General features: G+C 52.1%; 1 protein-coding gene across 3 annotated transcripts; it reads right to left on the minus strand.

The window, feature by feature from the left end:
• Positions 1–883: 883 nt before the first annotated feature.
• CABP1 (calcium binding protein 1) lies at positions 884–26,285 on the minus strand. 3 transcript variants are annotated; one of them, XM_043901606.1, is made up of 7 exons: positions 17,785–18,406; positions 13,029–13,205; positions 9,817–9,847; positions 9,433–9,576; positions 7,325–7,434; positions 6,946–7,093; positions 884–1,345 (listed from the first exon to the last, which is right to left on the minus strand). In XM_043901606.1, the coding sequence occupies exons 1-7, from the start codon at positions 17,827–17,829 to the stop codon at positions 1,320–1,322; spliced, it is 681 nt and encodes a 226-aa protein (XP_043757541.1). In that variant the 5' UTR covers positions 17,830–18,406; the 3' UTR covers positions 884–1,319. The 3 variants fall into 3 exon arrangements, with proteins under 3 accessions (XP_043757541.1, XP_043757540.1, XP_043757542.1); XM_043901605.1 differs by lacking the exons at positions 13,029–13,205; positions 17,785–18,406 and adding an exon at positions 25,504–26,285; XM_043901607.1 differs by lacking the exon at positions 13,029–13,205 and having other exon boundaries at positions 17,785–17,993.
• Between the last annotated feature and the right edge of the window lie 384 nt (positions 26,286–26,669).

Below are 26,669 nucleotides of genomic sequence, written 5' to 3' on the forward strand. Positions count from 1 at the left end.
CACCAGTCAGATTATGCCTCAAGCCTGTCAAAAGATTCTGGGCAACTTCTGCCCACAAACTTCTCCTTCAGACTCCTTTAAGCCTTTGAGTATAGAAATTAATGACAGTGATTACAATGGACCCTGTTTAATAATGCCACCTTGCACTATTTCAAGGCCTCTGGAGGTGGGCACTGCAATACCCCGAGATCATTTACAGTGGACTTTATTATCCCCTTATTGCACATGAGGAAACTGAGGTTCAGAGAGGAGATGTGGCTGGCCCAAAGTCACACAACGAGCATAATAAATCCAGGACCCAACAGGATCCTGCTTCTCGCTTGGCGGAGAGAATGAAGGCTGATTCTACATCTGTCTTCTCACACACTCTGGGATTTCCTCCTGGGCAAAAACCGTGTTATCACTTCCTTAGGAAAGCCTCTCCTGACCTCCCAGGAGAGTAGTCCAGACCTCCTTATTCTACCCCACCAAAGGTCCCCACGTTTTTCCTTAAAAGCAGGACCGCAATTTGTAATCACATATGGATGTGATTATCTCCTGTCGGTCTCCCCAACCAGTGTGAAAGCTCCAGGGAGGCGGGAAGTGAGGCAGACCCTGCTCCAGGGCTTGCGCAAGCCACATCCAGTCTGCTTTCCTTACAGAACTTGACTCTGTTTGGGGCAGCGCTGTGTTCAGCTACATCCGTGTATGACCCAGTCTCCCTTTCAGTTAAAGGTACCGGGTTCTGGCTTCTGAGATGAGTGTGGAAGAGGCTGGGGACCTCATGGAACTCCACACAAGGCGAGTGCAGGAAGGTTTTTGAGCCAGTTCCCCGAGTGCAACTGGTACTCAGGAAATGCATGCATCATCTAACCAGGCAGGAGAAGCGAAGAACCCCCAGAGCCACCTTCCTCTTGGAAATATTTTTATTGGTTCTGAGATAACAGGGCTGAGGCGAGCTGGGACGGGCACAGAGCTAAGGAAGGTGGTGAGAGGCTCTGCCCTGGGGCAGACATGCTGTGTGGGCCCCCCCACCCCAGCCAGCGGCGGCTGGGTCCGTGGCACTCGGCGCCCGGCCTGACCTCTGCCGGCCTGGCATGGTGGCCTCCTCGTTGGCGGGCGCCCCCCCTTTCCAGTTGCAGGAGTCGTGAGTCTTTTTCACAGTGCGGAGGGGTGGGGGTCCGGGGTGGGCACCTCCCCGGGGTGCAGGCAGGCCCCGTCCGCCAGTACATCCTGGGCTCTGGGCGGCGGCGGCGGCGGCGGCGGCGGGGTGAGGCGAGCTCAGGCTCTTCTTCTCCCGCCCCGCGGAGCTTGGCGGTCCTGGAGGGGCCCTGGCGGCCTCAGCGGGACATCATCCGGACAAACTCTGCGGTGCGGGCGGGGGAACGGGCGGGGATGGGGAGAAAGCAGCAGTCAGGGTGCAGGACACTGCCCCCACACCTTCCTCAGATCGATGCCTCCCTCCCCCGTCTGTGGCCACCGCCTCTGACCGGTGCTGGTCCTCAGTGTCCATCCGCATGGTTTTTTGTTTTTTGTTTTTTTTGGTCTCGCCCACCACGTGGCATGCAGGATCTTAGTTCCCTGACCAGGGATTGAACCCAGGCCCCCTGCAGTGGGAGCATGGAATCCTAGCTGCTGGACCACCAGGGAAGTTCCCCATCCAGCATCTTCCAATCCCTCTTCTTTGCAGCAGCCAGCAGGATCTTTCTATCTGTACGTGTGACCGCTTTCAAACCTCTCATGGTCCCCACAGGGCAACGGGCACAACCCCAAGGCCTCCCTGTTCTGGCCACAGCTGATAGCTCCAGCCTTACCTGTCACTACTCACCCCTTACCACGAAGTTCGACTCCGTGGATCCCCTGTCTGCACCTCAGGTGGAGCTGACTCCCCCCTCCCCTCCCCGCTTAGCTTTCCTGCAACCTGTCCTGCTCCCTTCTCTTTTAACTAGACTTTGTTTTTTAGAGCAGTTTTAGGTTCACAGCAAAATTGAGCAGGAAGTCCAGATTTTTCCATCTACCCCCTGCCTCTACACACACACACAAACACACACACAGCCTCCTCCATCACCAACATCCCCGAGCAGAGTAGGATGTTGCTTACAGATGAACCTATGTTGACTCATCATTATTACCCCACGTGCATAGTTACATTAGGATTTATCCTTGGTGTTGGAGACTCTGTGTGTGTGTGCTAAGTCGCTTCAGTCGTGCCCAACTCTGTATGACCCTATGGACTATAGTCCCCCAGGCTTCTCTGTCCATGAGGATTCTCCAGGCAAGAATACTGGAGTGGGTTGCCATGTCCTCCTCCAGGGGATTTTCCCCAACCAGGGATCGAACCCACGTCTCTGAGTCTCCTGCGTTAGCAAGTGGGTTCTTTACCACTAGCACCACCTGGGAAGACCTGGAGGCTCTATAGGTTTGGACAAATGTATAATGACATATATCCCTATTATAGTATCACACAGAATAGTTTTACTTGCCTAAACATCCTCTGTGTTCCCCCTATTCATCCCTTCTGCCACGAACAACTCTTGGCAACCACTGATCTTTTCACTGTCTCCGGGTCTCCATGGTTTTGCCTTTTCCTGAATGTCATATCGTTGGAATCACAGAGTACGCAACCTTTTCAGATTTTCTTTTGCTTACTGTGCATTTAAGTTTCTTCCATGTCTTTTCATCACTTGATAGCACGTTTCTTTTACAACGCTGCATAATATTCCATTGCCTGGGTATACCACAGTTTTATTTATATATTCACCTAGTGAAGGGCATATTGGTGGTTTCCAAATTTTGGCGATTATAAGTAAGGCTGCTATAAACAGTAAATCTGTTTGTAGGTTTTTGTGTAGGTAAGAGTTTTCAATTCCATAGGGCAAATATCTCTTCCTTCTTTTTCACCTGGTGACTCCTACTTGTCTCTTAGGGCTCTGCTTACTTACAGCCTCCTCCAGGAAGCCTTCCCTAATCCTTGCCACTTTGGCAAAGGTGCCCCCGCTGTATGCAACAGCCTGCTGTTCTTCCCCCCACATGGCATGGACTATACTGTCGGCTTCTCTTTTCCTTGCTGGTCATGGGCTCCTCAAGGTGTGGATCAGGTCTTGGCACACAGCTCATGTACAACACATGCTGGTAGAATGAATGGGAGATACTGGGCTTTCAGGGAAGAGCGGTCATCTGTAGGGGTCACTACCTGGACACGGGGTACCTGAAATGTTCAGCTCTGGTGGTAGCCAAGCCTTTGGTAGCCAAGCCTCTCCACTGCCACACTCTCCTTGACCTTGAAGACCAGCTACTCCCCAGAAAAGTCCTCCCAGCCTTAGTGTTCTGGACATATTCACAGTCTAGCTCATGTTTATCTTGCCTTTCTGCTCAGCACCCAAGTTTATGAGTGTAGAATCAGTGTTTTGCTGTGTTTTTCCCCCCTGTATCCCATGGTGCCTCAGATGGTGTCATGAACAGTGTAATGTATGGAATGGCTGAGATTCCAGGCCTGAGTTTATGACCCAGCTCTGCTCCTCTGTAAGAGAAGCAAGTTATATTACTTCTCTGAGGCTCAGTTTACTCAATTGTAACATGAGGTAATAACAGTGCAGTCCCTGGAGTCATTGTAAAAATTAAATGGGATAATACATGTAAAGTTACTTAGTACAGTGACTGGTATATAATAAATGTTCAGTTCAGTTCAGTTCAGTCGCTCAGTCGTGTCCGACTCTTTGCAACCGCATGGACTGCAGCATGCCAGGCTTCCCTGTCCTTCACCAACTCCCGGAGCTTGCTCAAACTCATGTCCATTGAGTCGGTGATGCCATCCAATCATCTCATCCTCTGTCATCCCCTTCTCCTCCTGCCTTCAACCTTTCCCAGCATCAGGCTCTTTTCCAATGAGTCAGTTCTTTGCATCAGGTGGCCAAAGTATTGGAGTTTCAACTTCAGCATCAGTACTTCCAATGAATATTCAGGACTGATCACCTTTAAGATGGACTGGTTGGATCTCCTTGCAGTCCAAGAGACTCTCAAGAGTCTTCTCCAACACCACAGTTCAAAAGCATCAATTCTTTGGTGCTTAGCTTTCTTTAGATCAAACTCTCATATCCATACATGACTACTGGAAAAGCCATAGCTTTGAATAGATGGACCTTTGTAGGCAAAGTAATGTCTCTGCTTTTTAATATGCTGTCTAGGTTGGTCATAGATTTTCTTCCAAGGAACAAGCATGTTTTAATTTCATGGCTGCAGTCACCATCTGCAGTGATTTTGGGGCCCAAGAAAAGAAAGTCTGTCACTGTTTCTATTGTTTCCCCATCTATTTGCCATGAAGTGATAGGACCAGATGCCATGATCTTCGTTTTTTGAATGTTGAGTTTTAAGCCAGCTTTTTGACTCTCCTCTTTCACTTTCATCAAGAGGCTCTTTAGTTTCTGCCATAAGGATGGCATCATCTTTGTATCTGAGGTTGTTGATATTTCTCCCTGAAATCTTGATTCCAGTTTGAACTTTATCCAGCCTGGCATTTTGCATGATGTACTCTGCTTAGAAGTTAAATAAACAGGGTGACAATATACAGCCTTGACGTACTCTTTCCCCAATTTGGAACCAGTCTGTTGTTCCATGTCTGGCTCTAACTGGTGCTTCTTGACCTGCAAACAGATTTCTCAGGAGGCAGGTAAGGTGGTCTGGTATTCCCATCTCTTTAAGAATTTTTCAGTTTGTTGTAATCCACACAGTCAAATGCTTTAGCACAGTCAATAAAGCAGAAGTAGATGTTTTTCTGGAACTCTGTTGCTTTTCCCATTATCCAACAGATGTTGGCAACTTGATCTGTGGTTCCTCTGCCTTTTCTAAATTCAGCTTGAACGTCTGGAAGTTCACGGTTCATGTACTGTTGAAGACTGGCTTGGAGAATTTTGAGCATTACTTTGCTAGCGTGTGAAATGAGTGCAATTGTGTGATAGTTTGAACATTCTTTGGCATTATCTTTCTTTGGGATTAGAATGAAAATTGACCTTTTCCAGTCCTGTGGCCACTGCTGAGTTTTCCAGATTTGCTGGCATATTGAGTGCAGCACTTTCAAGCATCATCTTTTAGGATTTGAAATAGCTCAGTTGGAATTCCATCACCTCCACTAGTTTTGTTCATAGTGATGCTTCCTAAGGCCCACTTGACTTCACACACCAGGATGTCTGGCTCTAAGTGAGTGATCACACCATCGTGGTTATCTGGGTCATGAAGACCTTTTTTGTATAGTTCTTCTGTGTATTCTTGCCAACTCTTCCTAATATCTCCTGCTTCTGTTAGGTCCATACCATTTCTGTCCTTTACTGTGCCCATCTTTGCATGAAATGTTCCCTTGGGATCTCTAATTTTCTTTTCAGAGATCTCTAGTGTTTCCCATTCTATTATTTTCCTCTATTTCTTTGCATTGATCACTGAGGAAAGCTTTCTTATCTCTCCTTGCTATTCTTTGGAACTCTGCATTCAAACGGGTATATCTTTCCTTTTCTCCTTTGCCTTTTGCTTCTCTTCTTTTCTCAGCTATTTATAAGTCCTCCTCAGACAACCATTTTGCTTTTTTGCATTTCTTTTTCTTGAGAATGGTCTTGATCACTACCTCCTGTACAATGTCATGAACCTCCATCCATAGTTCTTCAGGCACTCTGTCTATCTGATCTAATCCCTTGAATCTATTTGTCACCTCCACTATATAATCATAAGGGATCTGATTTACATCATACCTGAATGGTCTAGTGGTTTTCCCTACTTTCTTCGATGTAAGTCTGAATTTTGCAATAAGGAGTTCATGATCTGAGCCACAGTCAGCTCCCAGTCTTGTTTTTGCTGACTATATAGAGCATGTACAGTTAGAGATGATCACTAATTATGATTATTACTATTTTAAAAACACTTTTACTGAGCATTCACTATGTGTCAGATACTGAGTTCTGTGGGAATCTCAGAGATAAAGAAAGTAGGGTTCCTCTTTTCTCCAAAAGTTCAGAATTAAGTGGAGATATAACTAGCGCTTAAGGGCCAGTGTGAAGAACGAGGGTAAGCCTGAGGTGCTGTGAAAGCCCAGAAAAGAGGAAGCTCAGTCTGGGGACCGAGGGAAGTGGCCCCACTGCTGGGTCTTAAAGATGGAATAGACTTTAGCCCCAGTGAAAAACAGAATACAAGGCATCCTGACAAAAATAATAGTGTAATCAAATGAGAGCTTGGCAGGCTTTTGGATCACCTGTGGTTTTAAGGTGGAGTGTGAGTGAAGGAATGGTGAAAGCTGTGGCCAGGGAGGTGAGTTGTGGATCGATCTTAAGGGGTCTGAGTGTCAGGTTGAGGAATGTGGTGTTCAGAAAATACCTCCATTGATGGATATAGGAGAAGGTGGGTCAATAGACATAGAAAGAGATGGGTGGGGGCAGAGGGACACAGGAGTGGATAGATGGATGATTAGATGGATACAGATGGGGAAAGTACAGACGACTGACAGATCAATGGAAGTGTGGGTGGAGATACAGGCGGATGGGTAGAGAATAAATGTGTGAATGAATGTTGAGAGTTACAGATGCATGGATAGATGGGAGAAGGTATACAGGTAGATGGAGGCATGGGTGAATGTACAGAAGAATGAATAGATGCCTGGATGGGTAGGTAAGGCCATAGGTAAATGATTCTATGGATAATTGTTTGGAGATCTGTTAGTGAATAAATAGGCACCTGGACAGAAAAAGAGACAGATGGATATACACATGGAAAGAGAGATCTGGAAAGATGGATGGATGGATGGGTGGATGGATGGATGGATGGATGCAGGAACAGACGATGGATTAGAGGGGTGGAAGGATGGAAGGGTAAGGGGATGGAAAGTTGGGGCGGATTGGTGACTGCATGATGGACACCCATGTGGAGGGATAAACTCTGAGGATGCCCACTCCTGTCTTGGTTCTTCTTCCACTCTCAAGACCCGCCTACCTTCAAAGTCCACTCGTCCATCCCCGTTGAGGTCCACGTCCCGGATAATCTCCTCTATGTCTCGGTGTCCCACCTGATGACCCAGGAGTTTCCTCATGGCCTCTCGTAACTCACTGGTGCTTATCTCACCATCACCATTGGTGTCAAACTAGAGGGGGCATGAAGGAGGGAAGAGGAGCTACAACAGAAAGACTGTCAGAAGCAGACCCCAAGGTTGAACCCCGTCTTCAGCATCACTGTCCCCCCCACAACCCCTTCCCCAGAGCGCCTCTCTGTCCAAGCTTCTTCCCCTGGGGTGGGATCCAGAGGTCCAGGTTCCTTTCAGGTTGGGAATTCTAACAAGTCCCCCGCCCCTGCCTGTACACTGTCCACCACTTACCTCTCGGAAGGCATCTCGCAGTTCCTTTACTCCAATCATATCTGCCGTCTCCGCCAGGAGTTTAGGTCCCATTAGCTCCACAAAGTCATCAAAATCCACATGGCCACCCACTGGGGACAGAGGAACAGGCTGGGTCATCCATCTAACCACTACCCACCTCCAACTAGACAGCCGAGGGAGCTGCCAGCTCCCCCTGACCTGCCCAGCGACAGGCCCAGGGTAAAAGCAGAGGCCGAATGAGGACAGATAAGTGACCATGGACAGGGGGGTTATCATAGAACAGCTCAGAGGAGAGGCCGGGGGCTAACTAAGGGTGAGTCAGGAACTGGACAGGGGTACAGAGGGGAGAAAGAAACATGAAGTCACAGAGATAGGCGAAGAATTTCAGAGCAGGAGAGAGACAGAGACAAACATGCAGAAAGACAGAGAGGGAAGCAGGAGTCGTGAGCGCCTGGCCCACTTGCCCACTTGCCCCCCTCTCTCCCTCACTGTGCAAGTGGAACTCACCTTCCAACCTTCAGCCAGCTTCAGCCACCTTCCAACTTCACCCAGCCTTCAGAGGGTGGAAATACAGGAGACCTGCCCCCGGGGCCTGCTCACAACACTTTCAGCCAGTGACTGAGCTTGGGGGATAAATACCCAGCCCGAGAGACAGCTCCACGGTGGGCCTTCGACACCAGCACCCTGAGCTCATCACCCACAGTGGTAGCTCCTCAAGTGCCTTCTGCTTTGGTGCCCTGTCTTCACCCTCCCGCCTCCCTACTCTCTACCAACTCTGTCCTGCCCCTCCTAAGTAAACTCCACACTCAAACCCTTGTCTCCTGGTCTGCTCCTGGGAGAACCCAAAGTGAGACAGAGAAAAACATAATAATGGTAGCGTCCTCTGTTCAACTCTTACTGAGTGCCAGGTATTGATTTATTGGGCTGTTTAGAATATCCTCTAGGGACTTCTTTGCTGGTGGTCCCGTGGTTGGGAGTCCCGCCGGCCAGTACAGGGGACATGATCCATGGTCTGGGAAGGTCCCGCCTGCCATGGGGCAGCTGAGCCTGTGCACCACAACTACTGAAGCCCGTGCTCTAGAGCCCATGCTCTGCAACAAGAGAAGCCGCGGCAATGAGAGGCCCGCACACCGCAACCAGGAAGCAGCCCCTGCTCAGCGCAACGAGAGAGAGTCCGCGCGTGGCAACAAAGACCCAACACAACCAAAATAAATAAATAATTAAAAAATATATATATATCCCCTAAAGAGAAACAGGCTCACAGATACAGAAAACAAACCAGCGGTCACCAGTGAAGGGAAGGGGGTTTGGGGGAGGGGAAACATAGAGGCTGGGGATTAAGAGATGTCAACTACTCTGTGTAACATAAAAAAGCCACAGGGGTATGTTGTACAGCATGCGGAATAGAGCCAATATTTTACAATAACTTTAAATACAGTATAATCTATAAAAATTTTGAATCACTATGTTGTACACCTGAAACTAATATAATACTGTATATCAACCATACTTCAACTTAAAAAAAAGAAATGCCCGGAATAGGCAAATCTGCTTAGACAGAATGTAGATTAGTGGTTGCCCAGGGCTGGGGAGGGACTTGGGGGTGATGGCAAAGTGGTATAGGACTTCTTTGGTGGAGGGGGCATGAAAATATTTTAAAGTTGATCGGGGTGATGGTTGCACAACTCTGAACATACTAAAAGCCACTGAAATCTATACTTTAATTTCCCAACCAGGGATCAAACCCATGCCCCCTGCAGTGAGAAGAAGGAGTCCTAACCACTGGACCACCACAGAAGTCCCTGAAGGGAATGCTTTAAGTGAGTCAACTGTATGGTATATGAATTATATCTCAATAAAGCTGTTTCCCCAAAAAATAAATGAATAAGTAACCCAAGAAAAAACAATAAATAAATAAACATACCCCCGGTTGACTCCCTATTCCACCCCTCATTTTACAGGTGAAGAAACTGAGGCACAGGGAGGGTAAGTGGTTTGCCCGCAGGTCACAGAGCTAGGAAGAAGGGGGAGCTCAGAACTTGAACCCAGGCAGAGGACAGCAAGGGCGAGGCCGGGGAGGGAAGGGGGTGCCTGGCGGAGGGACTCACGGTTCATGTTGATCTGCTGAGACAGCTCGATGAGCTCCATCTCGGTGGGCATGTAGCCCATGGTGCGCATACAGTTACCCAGGTCCCGGCAGTTGATATAGCCATCCTTGTCCTTGTCAAATTCTCTGAAGGCCTCCCTGAGCTCTAGGGAAGAGAAGGAAGGTGGATGTGGTGACCCGCAGAGCCTCTGGGGCAGAGGCTGCCCCGAGGGGCCCATCGACTCATGCATTCCTTCAACGCCCGGCTCCCCAGAGGATGCCCGGCTCTGCACTAGAACCTGTTCACAGGAAGCCGAGATGTCTCTGCCCCTCTTCCCACCCACCCCGCTCCCCTCATCTTCCTGGATGGCTGAGCAACACCCTCCTCTAAGAGGCCAGGTCTCACCTTCAATCTCCTCTGGCCGCAGAGATCTGTCCTGAAACAAAAGAACATGTGCCATTAGCAGCTGGGAGGGGCCCAGAAGTCATCCAGTGCCCAGCTGAGGGCCGTCCCAGTGGCAGCAGGCACTGGCTGGGAGGTGATGGGGCGGCCGCGGAGGTGTGCCTGGACCATGTCCTGGAAGGGAAAAGTGCAGCCCCACCCATCTCACACACATGGGAGAGGCCGGGGAGCCAGAAGCCCCTTCCAACCTGGGCCCAGAACCTCTGCACCCCTAACCCCTTATTCCAGACACAAGCCTGTGGTCAGGGAACAGAACTGATTTGGAGGCCAAAACCTGTAAATAAAATGGGGTTATTGGGAGGATCCCAACAGGTAGAAGAGGGCTCTACCCGATAAAACCAAGGGCTTCCCCGGTGGCTCAGCTGCTAAGGAACCCGCCTGCCAGTGCAGGGACACAAGAGACGCTGGTTCGATCCTTGGGTTGGGAAGATCCCCTGGAGAAGGAAATGGCAACCCACTCCAATATTCTTGCCTGGAAAATTCTATGGTCAGAGGAGCCTGGAGGGCTACAGTGCATGGGGTCGCAAAGAGTCGGACACAATTGAGCACGCACACACACACACACAATGAAACCAGGAAGAGCTGGGGAGAAGAGGGGCTGAGGGGGGGCAATGGGAGAAGCAAGAGGCTGGGGGAGAGGAAGTGGGGTCCAGACCAGTGCACGAAAGGGAGGAAGAGAAGGAGCAGAGGGAATGGAGGCAGGATTAGGACTGCGCCCTGCTTCCTGGGCACCGCCCCACCTTCTCCAGTTGGGCCCCCATCTTAGACCTCGCCCCGTCACAGGACACAGCATAGGACCCTGGGGGCTGCCAGTGCCTCTGGCGGCTGCCAGGGTCCAAAGCACACGTCTCCAGCCTCAAGCAGTGCCCAGGTCTCCTTGGGGAGTCAAGGAAGCCCCAGGGCGAGGCATCCGAACAGATGGCAGAGAAGTCTCCAAAGAGTGGGCCCGGAAGGAGCAGGGGGCAGGCTCCAGCTGGTGACTTGCCAGCTGCCCCAGGCCTGCCCAGGAGGGAGACAGACTGGCATGAAATGGATGCGGTGCCCAGCTGGACATGCTTAGCAGGCTCCAAAACTGGTCCACGGGGCTCATCCTGCCCATATGTCACAACTCCCTGCCCAAAGGGGCAGGGTGTGCCCGCCCTGAGGGAGTGCACACCAGGTGTGGGTAATCCAGTCAGGGACACAGACATGTGGGCGTGCCATAGCCGTGCACGTGGGCTGTTCTAGCCCACTGGGCCAGGGCAGGTGAGAGGCTGCTGCCCACCTGCTCCAAACTGGCCCCAGGGCAAGGAATCCCAGTGCCAGAAAACCCGGGAATCTTTTAGAAAGGGGCTGTTGAGCAACATTTTGCAGGACCACCAGCTGCACAGGAAGGACTTGGCTCTTGGAAGGGGCTGTACATGGCAGGACCATGCTGAGAGTGTACATGAGCTTGACACGAGTAGTCTGCAGGCTCCCAGGTCCTGCCAGCAGCATTTCAAGCTGAAGCTGTCTGTCTCTGTGAGATGACTAGAAGGACTTCCACTTAAAAAGCCTGTCGCCTTGCACAGGAAGGGGTTGTCACTCCCTCTAACACCTACCTATTCCTACCTCTATCACCCACTAGCTGTTCTTAGTCAGACTGGGATCTTGAGTGACCACAAAGGGTGCTTTTCACAATGCCTGGTACCCCCCATAAGTGAAAGCGTCAGCGAGAATATGCATGTACACACACATGCAGGGTATGCTCACTGGGACAGGCGACAAGTCCCTTCCCACCCTGCAGCCTCTCACATCTCCAGGATCAGCTCTGCAGCCCCTTCCCTGCTTCTTGTAAACCCAGAACCAGGGTGCAGAAAAGCCAGTACCCCTTGGCCATGTGCCTGTGGCAAGAGCTGGTCTGGCTCTGTCCTGGTGGCTGGTCCCCGAGTCACACGCTCCCCAGGGCAGAGTGGTGGGGGATGTGGAGCAGAGCCAGGGATGCTCAGCGACATGACAGGGAAACCATGAACACCGGTTCAGGGGGTCAGGTGGGAACGGAGCCCACCACAGCCCTCACTCCCCAACTTATGCAGTAAAGGGATGAGTTTGGCCTCTAATGTCAGATGGACTCAAGGACAAAGCCCAGATCTGCTGCTTCCTAGATGGAGGACCTTGGGTAGGTCGCTTCCACTGTATGAGCCACAGATTCCTCATCTGTAAAATGGGTTAATACTAGAAACCACCTTACAGGGTCTTTGTGAGCATCTGTGAGGCAAGATAATGTAAAGTGTTTAGCAGGTGGCATTCAATAAACCCTGGAGAAGGAAATGACAACCCACTCCAGAACTCCAGTATTCTTCCCTGGGAAATCCCATGGACTGAACAGAGGAGACTGGCGGGCTACAGTCCATTGGGTCATAGGAGTTGGACACAACTTAGCAACTCAACCACCACCATTTGATAAACCTACCGATGTTTGAATCTGTAACATCATCAATACCCTCCTCTCTGTGACTGTTCAGATATGTATGAGAGGCCCTCCAAAGCAGTGGGCACATGTGACTACTTAAATTGGAATTGGAATCAAAGAAAATTAATAATCCACTTCTTCAGTTGCACTAGCCACACTTCAAGGGCCAGTGGTTAATGTAGAGGGCTGTGCTGATCGGAGAAATGTTTCTATCATCATTGAAAGTTCTAGTGGACAGTGCTGTGTATTCGGTAGTGTTGTTCAGAACACAGGGGACCCTTGAGTCAGGCTCCCTGAGTCTGAATCCTACTGCTATCACCTACCAGCTGTTACCTTGAGCATGTTATTCTCTCCAACTCAATTTCTTCATCTGCAAATGGGGAGGATAATAGTACCTACCTCTTGGGGTTGCTCTGCGGCTTAAGCACCAAAGGACTGAGTACAGTGCCTGGCACATATTAAGTGCTCAAAAAAAAAAAAAAACTCAAACCCCAAACAATACTATAGCTGCTATTATTTTTGTGCTGGTGAATGTGGACGCACCAGGGCTCTGCAGCCATGAGTGGGAAACTCTGGGGGTCAGGTTCACAAGTTGAGGGTGTGAGGTGCATCTGCCGGGGGATGCACACCACTGTGTACAGAGCCCCTCTTCTTCCCAGCACCTCCTTCCTCATGCCCCGTGAAGCCAAGTCGAACGCAGCTCCACCGGGGCCAACTTACGTACAGGCTGCCTGTTCTCCGCGAAGCCCTTACGCAGGAAGATGCAGGCCGGGCCCAGCAGGTTGTGCATGACCGCGCAGTTCTGAGCCAGCATCAGGAGTGGCCCGGGGAGCTCGTTGCTGGCCGCCAGCCCCTCCTCGCTCGTCTGCACCACTGTGTAGCTGGTCTCCTCCTGGCGCATCTTCAGCCAGCACCAAGCAAATACAAAACAGAGGCAGGGTGTCACCTCTCTGGTCTACCTGGGTCCTCCGGGCCCCAGCCTGGCTCCCGATCCTAGAAGGGCCCCTTCTCAAGAGAAGACCTTGAGAGGCAAACACCAGGGTGCAGAGAGCCTTCAGGATGCACAGGCAGCAGGCAGCAAACTGGTCCGACAGACGGAGTCCCGGATCATGGGCCGAAATGGATGCTCCAGGGAGATCTGGGTGTGACACCGTGTGGCACACCTGCAGACACACACACACACACACACACACACACACACACACACACACGTGCACAGAAACACACCCTCGTGTGCAGACAGAAGCTCAGAGAGAGGAGCAGGCAGAGGGAGGCTTCTGTTCATTCAGGGAATAAGGTCCTTTCCTAAGATGCTCCCAACATCCCGGCACAATCCTTGGGGCCAAGCTCCCCAGCGGACCTCTGATCCTACCCCTGCTAGAACCCACTGGAGGTAGTGAGGACCATCAGAGCTGGCAGCAGAGCGTGGGCTCAGCTAGTCTGCGGGACCGGAGGCTGCCCACACAGGGGCCATGGCAAACGGAAACGAAGCAGGCAGGTGTGAGAGGCGGGGCCTGGGGTAAGATGGATGCTCTGGGTCCCTCTGAAGGGACAGCGTGACGTAACTCCAGCCCGGTGTTGCCAGACTTTCCGATTTAAAGCACTGTGTGGGCTAAACAAAGCACTTCTGTCCGTCAGCTTCCACCTAGCTCACGGCCTCAAGACTAGACGCTGTCTCCCATCAGCAATCTTCCTCGTCCCTCCCGCCTTCGCTGGCTCTGTGCCTGGTCCAGGGACCTCTGGAGGCTTAGGCAGGGGCCCTCTGTTCTGACCAAATATAGCCAGGCTCCCTGGCCCCAGCCAGCCCATCCTCCCCCTGATGGTTCCCATGCAGCTATAAAAAGTCAGCACTGCCCACAGACCGTCCCCTTAGGACAACAGCAGTGTCCAGACTCAACATTCTCTCCCAGCCCAGCCTCCTCGCCAGGATGCCCAGGGTCCCCCTAGGTCGGGGTGGTCTGCCTTCAGCCCTCAGATTGGATACCTCCACCCCCAGAGTGAGGGGCTGGAGCCAAACCGTCTAAGGAAAGAGCAGTGAAAACTTAGAGGGCTGCCTCTGTCCAAGGACCCCAGAGTTGCATGTCCCACCCATCCATTCTGCTGCACCCTCTTCCTGCCAGTTTCCTCCAGCTCCAAGAAGGTCCCACTCAGGAGAAGATGCTGAGACCTAAGGGGAAGCCTGTCCTCCCAGGTGGACAAGCAAAGCAATCTCCCACATCTCACCCTGTCCTCATGCTCCTTCTCGAAGCCCCACAGTGTGGGGCTGCAGTCTAGACTCTTGTCCAACTTCTAAGCTTCTTCCAGGCCTAGAGAGGAAGGAGCAATATTCTGGTTCCTCTAATGGCAAGCAGCCACACAGACCCAAGGTACGGGCCCTCAGTGCAAGGCCCGAGTCCAGGGAGTGCAATGAGGGTCACCCTGAGTAGTCCTAGAACTTGAGGGGTGATCAGGGTCCATTCTGGATTGATGACCAAAAGAGGTTCAGAGCCTCGGCCACACTCACACAGGCTACAGGGACCTGGCTAGAGTGAGGGCAGGACCAGAGAGACCTTCTGGACAGAGGGAGCCAGGGAGTCAACTGTGGTTAAGCCCCAGGAAACAATCTCAGGAGATATTTGCAGAGAATCAGCCTTTTTGTTTCTGGCTGACTCTCACTCACTTGGCTCAGATGAGCACACCCAGGAGGAGGAGGCAGCAGGTGGCAGGGAACTCAGAGAGCAGCTTGAGTATAACTGGCTTTGGACTCAGACAGTCTTGGGGACATATTCTGGCTCTGCCGCTTGCTTCGCTGTGTGACCTTGGGCAGGTCACTTCACCTCTCTGGGCCCTGGTTTCATTCTCTGTCCAGCGGGGGATGATCAGGGCCACTCACAGGATTCTGTGAGAGGCAAATGAGCCATTGCGCAGTGCCTAGAGCATGGCAGGAGCCGAATATGTGGAGTTGCCATGGTGATGACAATGATGATGACAACGATGATGACGATGATGATGATGATGCAACTTGAGAGATGCTGGGCGCCAGAAGGCATTTACTTCTGGCTGCAGAAGAAGTGGGAGAATATTTGCCAATCAGGAAAGAAGTGAGGAGGACAGAGAAAAATTTGCTCCCACGAAGCAAGAACCAGCAATGGCTGGGGAATTTCCACTGCATCTCTTGATCTTAACCCAGTCTGGCACCCAGTTGCCCCAGGAGGCTGCTGTTCTTCCCTGGCACCTGACAGCCCAGTCCTGCCCAGCTCGGAGCCTGGAGGAGGCCGCCTATCTCCATCACCAATTCCTGGTCACCACACAGGAAGCCAAGTGGGCAGCGGCCCATGGGCTGACAATGTTTCCTGGCACCAAGGGGGCATCTCCTGAGTGCGGCAGGGCAACAGGAGGAACCGGCACACCTCCTGACCTAACAGCTTTCTAACAACACAAGGCAGCCAAGACCGTGCTCCCTCTCATCGAATGTATTCACTGAAGGAGGAGTTGAGTGAGGAAGCACTTGATGTGGTGGGAGAGGGCATTTCCCAGCGAGTGGGAATTTGGACTAAGATGACCTATAAGGTCAGGTTCACGAATCTATGAATAACATCTCTGACAGCAGGAGAAAGAGAAAGAGGCAAAATTAAAAACAAAACCCCAGCTCTGGATTCACACAGACCAGGGTTTACATCTCAGCCCTGCTCCCAGTCAGCTGTAGCATCTCAGGAACACTCTTATCTTTGAGTCTCATTCTTTTCTCTAGAAAATAGCCAAGAGAACAACTCAGTGGAAAACAGTAAATAAGATAATAGATGTTGGAGATCTTGTAGATATTCAGGAAAAAGCAATGTTTACTATTATTTTTTTAAACAATGAAACTGAGTGCAATACCTTTTATGATTTTTTGCCTTACTCCATGGACTCAAAACCTCTCCTGTTTCCTTTTCCTCATCCCCCTTCTCAGAAAACCCAGAATGTAAAAATTATGATTATGATGCTATTAACACTAGCTAACATATACTGGGTATGTTAGCTGCCTGCATCCCGGGCAGCGATCCCAGCTCTTTCTTTAGGCCCCACAATCACCTCAGGAGGTAGATGTTAGTATTTCCACTTGATAGACAAAGGAACTGAGACCCAGCAGGGGTCAAATAACTTATCCAAGGTCACATGGCTATAAAGAGGAGACCTAAGAAGTCTGAGTCACGGGTGGGGTAGGACAGAAGGACAGCTTTTGTTCTTGAGTTCACCTCTTGAAGGTCTGGACAGAACTCAGGGAAAGGGCATTCGCCCAGTGGTCCTCTAGACTAATTCAAATCCATTTCTACTTCTCTGCAACAGTGTGGAGGCCACGTCTGATGCAAAGAACTCTCCTTTAAGATGACAGATGACTGGGGGTGGGGGATGCACAGAAGAAACAGTCAACCCTCAGAAAGATCCAAGGAACAGCGAAGATTAAAAGGAATTTGATGTGAGCAGCTTAGCTAAATGAGGAAGAAGATGAGCAGAAAAGCCTGAAATGTCCTAAATTGAGAGGCTGTCAAACTAACAGAGGGGGTAGGAAGGGGTTGGGGGTGGAGGAGCCATTAGCTAACCTGAGACCTTGGATAAGTCACTTAACCTGAGTGGCAATCAAGTTCCTTCTCTGGAAAATGAAAGAATTGGAGGAAACCATCCCTCATATTTCTTCTTCCTTTATGAAATACCTATGAATTTCTTCTACGGCCTGACTACAGAGGGCCAGAAATACAGGCAGAGCCCACCTAAAGCAAGATCCTACAGATGTAAGACCAGGCTTTCAGGAAAGATGCTTTGAAGGTGATTATTTGCTTTCCAAAAGGGATTCTTGCAAAAGAATATTATCCCGGTGTATAAGCAATGCACCCACTACAGAACGCAATTGACAGACACCTTTGCTGTATACTCCATTTCTCGATGGAAACAACCCTGGGGCCCTGAGCCAGACTGGTCCTATTTGTGAGTCTCTGACCTGACTCAAGAATTCGCAAGGGTAGACAGGGATGTCCGGCTTGTTTCCTCTCAGTAACAATGGGATCTACTTTAAAACCCACAACTCTGAAGACCTTAGAGACCACGGGAGAGGGTCAGAGTCCCTCAGAGGAGATGAACGAACCCCTCCTCTACCGCTGGGAAAGAACCACGAGCAGCAGGGTCAAAGTCCATCTTAACCCTCTTCTCATCTTGCTTATCCCGAGGCAGTCTGTCCATGCACATGGTAAGGACCCTACATGGTTTCTTTCCTAAATCTTATGCAAATTCCCAAACATGGGCCCCCATGCAGCTCTAAATCCCAACTTCAGCTTAGAGCCCCGGGACACAGACAACTGTGATAGGAGGGAATGCAGAAGCAGGAACAGGGAAGCGGCCCTAGACAGAACCCACAGGAAGGGAAGCGAGCTTCAAACGTCCACCCTCTCCGCCCCCAGCCTCTGGGACAGATGGCAGGATGCCCCAATCTCCCACCCCAGGTGTTAAGAACTCCAGAAACATACCTTCCTTGAGAGATTTCTCAGTGGAGACTTGACACAGTTGCCCATCCTAAGCTGAGGCAGCCCCTTTCAGGATCCCTGCGTCCATGAAGGAGGCTCCCGGGGGCTAAGAGACCTGAGTCCCGGTCCCGCCAACCCCAGCCTCCCTCTGCCTGTGCGGTGCTTCCTCCAAGACCGGCTGAGCCCTCTCTCCTGCGCGCGTGCTCGCTTACTCGTCTGCCTGTTCCTGCTCCCTGGTGGTTTTTTTTTTTTTTTTTTTTTGGTGGATTGTGTGTGTGGGTTTAACTTTCTGGACACTTTCTTAAGGAGATGAAGGCAAGAGGGGAGAGTGCAGGCACAGAGAGAATCGCCTGGAGAGCTGATGGCAGAGGGCAGCCGAGCTGGAGAAGGCTGCGGGATCAGCTACATGAGATTACAGCCGAGTCCTCTCCCGGTTCACTCCCCTTCCCTCGGCCCCTCCCCTCCCGCTGTCAAATCTGCAGGGAGATTGCCTCGGGGAGGGGAGCCCAGAATGGCAGCTGCAGCTGGGAATTAGGCCAGCAGACCCAGAAGGGGAAGCAGGCTAGTTTGGGCCCCCAAATCCACGGGGCCTCGCAGCTCCCAGCCTTGTGTGTGCATTCTCTCTCTCTCACACACACACACATACACACACGCACCCAGGGACGAACGGGCATCTTAATCGCCCCCGGCCATCGCAGCTAGATCGAGAGATGGCGGCTCCAGTCGAGGCCCTGGAGATCTTGTGACGACTCTCCATCACGCTCCATTTTTCACACTTGCCTCCTCATTGAAATGGGATGAGGCTCCGGGGCTGGAAGCACAGCTGAGCCAACAGCGGCTTCTTCCGCTGGCTCCCTTCACCGTGTGCCGTCTTTCCGACCCAGGGGAAATCAAGAGCCGGCCCTGAGCGGGTCCTGACGGAGGCAGTGCTGGCCCAGCAGGCGTGAGCGAGCGAGGGCGACAAACCTTCTCCCAAGCCCTCTGCCTGAGCCTGACAGAGCATCTTTCACCGGCTCCCTCGGGGCGCAGAGCAGAGAGGCCGCCCTTTGCAAAGGGGGCGTCAACGTCCCATGAATAGAACTTTTTAGGTAGCCTGCACGTCCTCGTCCCTTCCGGTTCCAGCTTTGATGTGAATTCATTTCAAGCCTCAGATGTCACCATCGAGACCTACAGCCCGGAGCCAGATGACCCAGGAGAGTCTGTATCCACGTTTCCCTGCACCCCTACTTTTCCCAGCAGGGGGCACCAGAGGCAGACTGGGACCCCAAGCTCTTTCCGGGCCCTGATGCAAAAACCCTTCGGCGCACCGCTCTGAGTTTCAGTCCACAGAGGGTCCTTTCGCAGGAATTTTTTTTTTTTTTTTGGTCCAGTTTTGGGTGGCTGAGCAGAGCTCCCGTCAGGGATAGATGGGTGGGGATGCTGCCCAGAGGGTGCCACAGACCGGCTCCCAGGGAACTGAGGAGGTAGGTCCCTGGGTGGCTCTTGACAACCGTGCAGTGACGGCAATGGAATAGCTTAATCAGGGGAGTCATTCAGCAGGCTGGTTTGGCCTCTGGAAGGGGATACGGAGGAGGAGGGTCTCCTCCTGAGGACACAAAGAGAGGCCTGGGTGGGGGCGAGGTTGTTGACATCTAAAGGGCAGGAAAGGGGAGTGAAGACACTTGGAGGAGGGTGGGGGGAGCTGGTATGGGAAGAGCCAACAAAAATGCCTTCTTCAAAGACCTGTTTCTTGGAAACAAAGCGTGAAGGCAGGGCTGTGAGAAGAGCAATGAACTCAGGTGAAACTGAAGGGTCTGGAGGCCTGGGATGAGTCCTGGCTCTGCTGGCTTCTGAACACTCACCAGTTCCCTCGCCTGGTTATAAAATGTGCGTGATTCAAAACAGGTACTGGAATGAGGAATTATTAACATGGAAGGAGGAAGTATCATTTGTCCCATGTGCTTGGCTCTGGGAATGTTGTAGGAACAAGATACATATAGTCCCTGCTTTTAGATTTGATCCCTGGGTCAGGAAGATCCCCTGGAGAAGGGAATGGCAACTCACTCCAGTATTCTCGCCTGGAGAATTCCATGGACAGAGCAGCCTGGAGGGTTACAGTCCGTGGGGTCACAAAGAGCCGGACATGACTGAGCAACTAACACTTTCACTTTCACTGCTTGCAGGGAGCTTACATTCTAGCAGGGGGGCAGGAGATATTAAAGAGCTATCAACTTACTGAATCACTTTTCAGGTCAATGCCATGAAGGGGAAACACAAACACTCTGAGAAAGTGAGCCAGAGGGATCTGACTTAGTGTAGAGGGATCAGGAAAGACTTGCACACAAAATCTAGAGTCTTGCAGACTCTGTTGAAAAGCTAGGGCTTACCACAGACCCCAGAGGGGAGATGAGTTAGGCTCCAGGTAAGGTACAAACCCAATTCATATGAGCTAAATGGGTGGATATATGAAAAGACTGGACAGGGTGAAGCAGGCACGTTTTCAGTGCTGGCTGCAGACTAGAATCACTGGGGAACTTCCCTAAAGCTGCTGATGGAATAGGTGTAGGTGAACCACGGGCACCGGTGTTGTTTAATATTCCAGGTAATTTTAACCTGCAGTCAGTGTTGAGAACCACTGATCTAGAGATACAGAGTTCAGCATGTGGAGTCGGACAGACCTGAGTTCAAATCTTGCCCTGCTGCCTACCAACCATGTGAGCTTGAGGACTTGTTCATCTTTCTGAGCCTCGGTTTCTTTATTTATAAAACGGGTACCCTAATAACCCTTCCCTGGTAGGACTTATGAGGAGTTAATGAGATCACGCCTGCAAAGGGCTTGGCACAGTGCCAAGCATCTGGAAGGTGCCCCTTACCCTGGGCCCCCACTAGGTCAGACCTGGTGACTCCTGCCCCCTTCAGGCCAGCCTATGGCATAGCACCCATTTGTCAACCTTGGGATATGCCCGTCCTTGGAGACAGAAGACAGGAGACAGGACTTTTCCCCCTATGGAAAAGTCCACCTACTTTGAAGAAATTCCATCCTTCTTTAGCAGAGAGGGTGCCAACAGTAGCCTGGGGGCTTAACGGAAGCAAGGGATTCAGGATTCAAACCCAGAGCTCGCTTAAGCTATTTTAGGTTGGACAGATGGGGTGATGGTGGTTCTGCATGACAGGAGTAGCTACTGATCTTGACGAAGCAGATGGCTTGACCTTCGGCAGAAAATTTTATAAAGGGCTGAATGGTGGAGGCTTCCTTAAGAAGCAAAGCACATCGCACGGCCCCGCCTCCCCATCCCTATGCACTGTGGCAGCAGGCCTGGGCCTTCGGAATCCACACTTAGAGTTTTGGAATGGGATAATAGGATCAGAGGGATGAGAAGGATAAACCCGTTGCTGATTATTCCTGATTAGGAGGGAGGCTGGCTTTGGGCCCTGAGCAGTCCTAACGCCAGCATTTGAACTTGGATGGCAGCCCAGTGTTAAGACACTTGGGGAAAGCTGGGTCGTAACCTGAGAGGTGCTTTGTGGATGCTTCTGACAAATAGGAAACACACTTCTGTGACTTTCTACCAGCCGGTATGGTGTGGCACTGGCAGACTGTTTGGAGAGAGACATAGCACGTCACAGTCCTGCCTTTTACTTATTCTGGGACCTTTGGTCAAGCTACTTCCCCTCTCTTGAGTCTGTCTCTTCATCTCTAAAATGGGGGAAGATGATGCTACATTTACAGTTTGCTATGAAGATAATGAGAAGATGCTTTGTCCATTGTTTACTGGATTCTAGACAGAGATCTAAAGTGCCAATGTTGCTTCTGCGAAACCTACAAACTGACACCAAGACACTCCTATCATCTATAATCTATGTCAACCACAAACGGGCCTTCTCTTCCCCTTTCCCAGGCCCCAGAGAAAGGCCACAGGGGCTCCCAGCCTTTTAAGAGAGCAGTAGGAAGTGACCTGACCAGGAAGGAGTAAGTAATACACCCAAGCCATCATCCTAGGCACACAGGCCTAGTGCAGTTGAATCTGTTAGGACCCAAATTGTCATCGCCTGTCTCCCTCATCTTAACTATGGGAATTAAGAAACTCTGAAGTCCAGAGGCTGGAGATACCTGTCATTCATTCATTCATACATTAAATATCTCAATCCTGTTATGCACAAAGCAATTTAGGAATTGGGCTGGCCTACTCAAATCAGAAGAGATGTCCCTATAGTTAGAGAAAGGGGAAGGATGGAACAGAGCTATGGATTTTATTCATAGTTGCCTCCTCTAAAGAGGTGTTTCTTCCCAAACAGAATAAGGAACAGAAAGACTGTTCTTTGGGTAGTTTTCTGGACTTCCCTGATGGTTCAGTGGTTAAGACTGTGTGCTTCCTATTTCAGGGGGTGCAGGTTCAATCCCTGGTGAGGGAACTAAAATCTCACATGCTGCACAGCCAAAAAAAAATTTCTAATTAGTTTTCCAAGATCCAATGCCAAGAGTTGTCTGTTTTGAGTTGCTTTCTGATACCACATCTTCTCTCTAGATAGTTGGGTGGTGTGCTATTAACTGGCCACAAAGAGGATACCAGGGAAGGTCCTTGGTCATTCAGCTCCTTCCTTTAGTGGCCTTCGTCACATAGCTCAGAGACAGCTTTCAGACTACCTTATGCAGGCCCTCATTTTGACAATCACTCTATTAATAATAATAATAATAACATGAATGAAGCCTGAGCCCTTTTCTAGCACCCACTCTGAGCCAGGCCATTTGGCATCCTTAACCTTGTATAACGCTCATAAGAGTTCTGCAAGGTAGTTTTTTTTGTTTTTGTCATTAGTCTTATTTCTGGATGAAGAAACCCAGACCAGAGAGAGAAAATAACAGGCCCAAGGTCACAGCAATGGGAAGTGACATTGCTGGAGTAGGAATCTTCAGCTCTATCTCCCAACCCACCATTCCATGCCTTAGCCTCAAAAGCACACGTTCTCCCTGCAGGCCGTAAGGATGCTCTGTGAGGTCACTGGGAGAACCCTAATTCCCGTTCCCTAGTGAGGGAGTCTATCTTGATACCCCCAGGGTCGCTTTGGCCCCTGGCCCTCCCTGACTCTGTTACAAATGGAAACAAGTTCTGACATAGCCCTTGTTAGTGAATCAACAACAACAACAATAAGAATAACATCCACAGACCCTTGCTCTAGGCCAAGCTCTGTGTATATCTTCATATCCCCTTTAATTCCCCCCCCAAACCCATTGAGATACTCTGTGTGTGTGTGTGTGTGTGTGCACACGCGTGCGCGCTCAGTCGTGTCTGACTCTTTGGAACCCTATGGATTGTAACCTGCCAGACTCCTCTGTTCATGGAATTTTCCAGGCAAGAATACTGGAGTAGGTTGTCATTTCCTTCTCCAGGGGATCTTCCTGCCCCAGAGACTGAACCCGAGTCTCGTGCATTGGCAGGCAGGTTCTTTACCACTGCACCACCTGAGATACTATGATTATCCCAAATATGCAGATAAGGAAACACAGGTTTACGAGGTTAAGCGATTCACCAAAGGTTAAAAAAAAAAAAAGAAAAGAACTTGGGAGACATGAAAAATATATTTCCCCAGGGCTATACTTTGCCCAAAGCAGAGCCTATCTGAAAGTTTCTATATTCAGAACCTCATTTCCCTTCTCTTGGTTCCGACCTAAGGACAGAAATCTCCATGCAGAGAGAAGGGACAGAAAGACTAATTCTTGCAGGAGACTGGAGACTCTGACACAAAGTCCCAGGCCGGGTTTTGTTGTTGTCCCTGTCGTTGGAGCAGATGTCTTAGAGCCATCAGCAGGAAGCCCAGACTGGATGTGCCCAGCTTTAAAGAGAAAGTCGGCAGTTCCAAAGGCAAGAGCTTCCAGGGGAAGGTAGTAAATATTTGATGGGACCTTCCAGCTCCTCCTGACTCAGGTGACCCTGGTGACATTTCAGAACACTGGACTGGAGAACAGCCTTCATCTCATGACTGAGAAAGTAGAAGAAAGAGAAGCACATGAGCTGAAATGCTCTGTGCTCACAAAGGGCCCAGGCAGGCAAATTCTGCAAGGCTGGAAAGAAAGGGCTCCTTTTCTAGGAACGAAGTCGGATCACTGGCAAACTAAATAACCAGAAAGTGTGTGATCCTCAATGACCTACCCTTCCAAACTTCTAGACTGCTAATCTCCAAAACAGTCAGGACCCCGCTACCCTCTCTACTTTCATCTCCATAGTGCCCAGCAAACGCCTGGACAAAGCAGGCGATCAAAAAATATTTGATAAGTGCAACCGATAGTTGTCATCGATTCAACTGGCACGGTATCCCTTTCGCAAGCCAGCCCACTCCTGCCCTAACACCTGACTCCCCCTCAGTCATACAGAAGCCACCGCAGTCAACACAGCGCTGCACTGTCACAGCTCTGCATCCACAGCTCTACTCTGGAGAAACTGTTTCCAACTGCCTCAACTAACGAGAGCTCCCGGCAGGAACAAAGCCAGACTGCTGCCCTATCACACCACCACCGCAGCCCCGTGCAACCCGAGCCTACGTGCAGCCGCCTTCATGTCAGACCTCCACCGGCATCAGCCGCAGCGGAGTAGTATTTTGAAAAGGAACTGTGCACATCTGAAGCAAAACACACACGGCCTCCTTGGAGTTCTGATCCAGCCTGGCAAGCCAGGAGCTTGAAACAGCTTCTTTACGCTACATCCCAGCACAGAAACGCACAGGCCCGCCCCCACCCTCCATCCCCCACACACCATGCAAATACTCTGATCACATCTATGCATTACACCCCTCCTCGGCTGCCGCAGAACGGTGTCCACGCTGTGCCAACGAGTTCGACTTAATTATGGACTTGGAACTAGATGAAATCCTGGCTTTGCTCAGGAGTTCACAGGTCCCTTTCTGCTGAGCCTCTCTCCCCAGCAGCACGGCCTCAAACTGTAGATCTGGATTATGACTACGGGGCTATTTGTAAAGGGCAGGTGCCCAGCTGCTTGGGGCTCTTGAGAGAAAAGAAACAAAATGAGCCATTCGTGACCCCTTAGTGACCTTTCTGACCCTAGAATGCACACTAACTCAGACTAGGGATCTCTGGGTGTTCTTCCACACCCCACAACTCAAAAACTGACCACTGCCATCCTCGTGGCATTCCTAGATGACAACCTCCTTGAAATACCCTCAAAGTTCCAGTTTGAGCCATAGCTCTTACAGCCCTGCGTGTCTACCCACACACTCCTCTTTTCTCATATTTTTAGCTCTCCTAACTTTCCCCAGGTCTTTGGGGCCATCACAGGCGATGGCTAGGGTCCCTCATCGCCTGACAAGGCAGTATAACCCAAAGTCCCCTCTCCTGACCCCCAGACTCCATGCTCATTCATTGGTCTTCTCGGTCAGAGGCCGAAAGAGTGGGTTTGGCGCCACCTGCTCGGAGCACCCCTCCTTGATCCCTGCAAATTTCCAGGCTGTTTGTGGAGGTCGCTGCCTTCCAAGACTGGCCGGTTCTGGCAGGTGGAGGGAGTCTAAGCGGTGGTGCCTGGCCCGGAAGAGGCCCGGAGCGTGGACAGCGCACAGGGTGCTGAATCAGGCACGGGGGAGGAGGAGGCGCGCGGACCAGGGCGCCAGGCGGCGGGAGGACCAGAGGAGTGTGACCTGGGGGGCCGCGGGCAGCGGGAGGAGGGCTGAGGGCGCGCAGCCGCGGCAGGGTCCCGAGCGCCTCTCCAGGGAGCGGGTGGGAGGCGCGGCCCTTACCTGGCCGAAGGCGGAGCTGAGCATGGGGCGCAGCTGGTGGAGGAACGGGTCTGCCTCGGACGCGGCGGCTGGAGCGGAGTCCCCGCGACCCGGGGCTCGCAGTGAGCCCCGGAGGCCGAGCGCCGGGGACAGACCCCGTTCCTCCCCATCCCGCCCGCGGGCCGGCGGCAGCGGCGACGGCGGCGAAGGTCGGGACGCCGCGGCCGGCGGCGCCTCCCGGGGCCTGCAGTGCGCCTGGGGGAGCCCGCGCCGGCTCCCCCGCGCGCCCTCCTCTCGCGGCGCCGGCCGGCACAGGGGCCTCCGCGAACTGGGGTCCCCTGACGGCGACGGCGTGCCAGGGCAGGGGCCGGGCAGCCGGCGACTGGGCAGCACTGGCTCCCGGGCAGGGCCGTGACGGGGAGCCCGGCTGCCCCCGCTCGCCGCCGCCGCCGCCGCCTTCAGCAGAGACGTCTTGGACTCGCTTTTGGCGATGTGCGAGCTCATCGCGGCGGGGCCCGCGCTCTCATGGCCCGGCGGGGGCGGCGCGGTGCGGCGCGGCGCTGGGCCCCCGGCGGGCAGAGAGCGGGGCGCCCGGCGGGAGCCGAGCCCGAGGACGCGCTGGAGGCGGGCGCCGTCCCCCGGCCGCTTAAATGCGGCCCCGTCGCCGCCGCCCATGTGACAGCGCAGCCTCTACGCCCGGAGCCCCGAGCTCCCCGGCGGCTGGCGGTGCGAATCTGGGGGGGCCGCCGGCTGTCCCCGAAGAGTCCACCCCCGGCTCTCCCGCGGCCCAGGTACCGCCGCGCCCCGCCCCTTGCCCCGCCCCGCGCTCGAGGAGCCCCGCTTCCGGGCGGCCCCTGGCGGCGGAGGGGGCGCTGCGGCGCGGAGCCGCGAGCGCGAGGGAAGGGGCTCGGCGAAAGGCCCCAAAGAAGTCCAGACCTTGGTGGCGCCGGCGGTGCCCGGGAGCACGCCCGGAGGTTCCCAAATGACCCACAACCGCCGGAACCTCCAGAAATACTGGCGGGGTGCACTGTCCAGGGGGTACAACTTTCGAAAAGATGACGAGAGACGTGAAGGAAGTAAACTCGAGACGCAAGGAGGGTGAAGGCAGGCTGTGTAGGACACCGCCACCCCGAACCCCGGAGCCAGAATGGCGTGGAAGGACACTGCTGGAAGGAACGGCTCCCCTG

The sequence above is a fragment of the Cervus elaphus genome, chromosome 5, assembly GCF_910594005.1.
Source record: "Cervus elaphus chromosome 5, mCerEla1.1, whole genome shotgun sequence".
In the NCBI taxonomy this organism is placed as follows: Eukaryota; Metazoa; Chordata; class Mammalia; order Artiodactyla; family Cervidae; genus Cervus; species Cervus elaphus.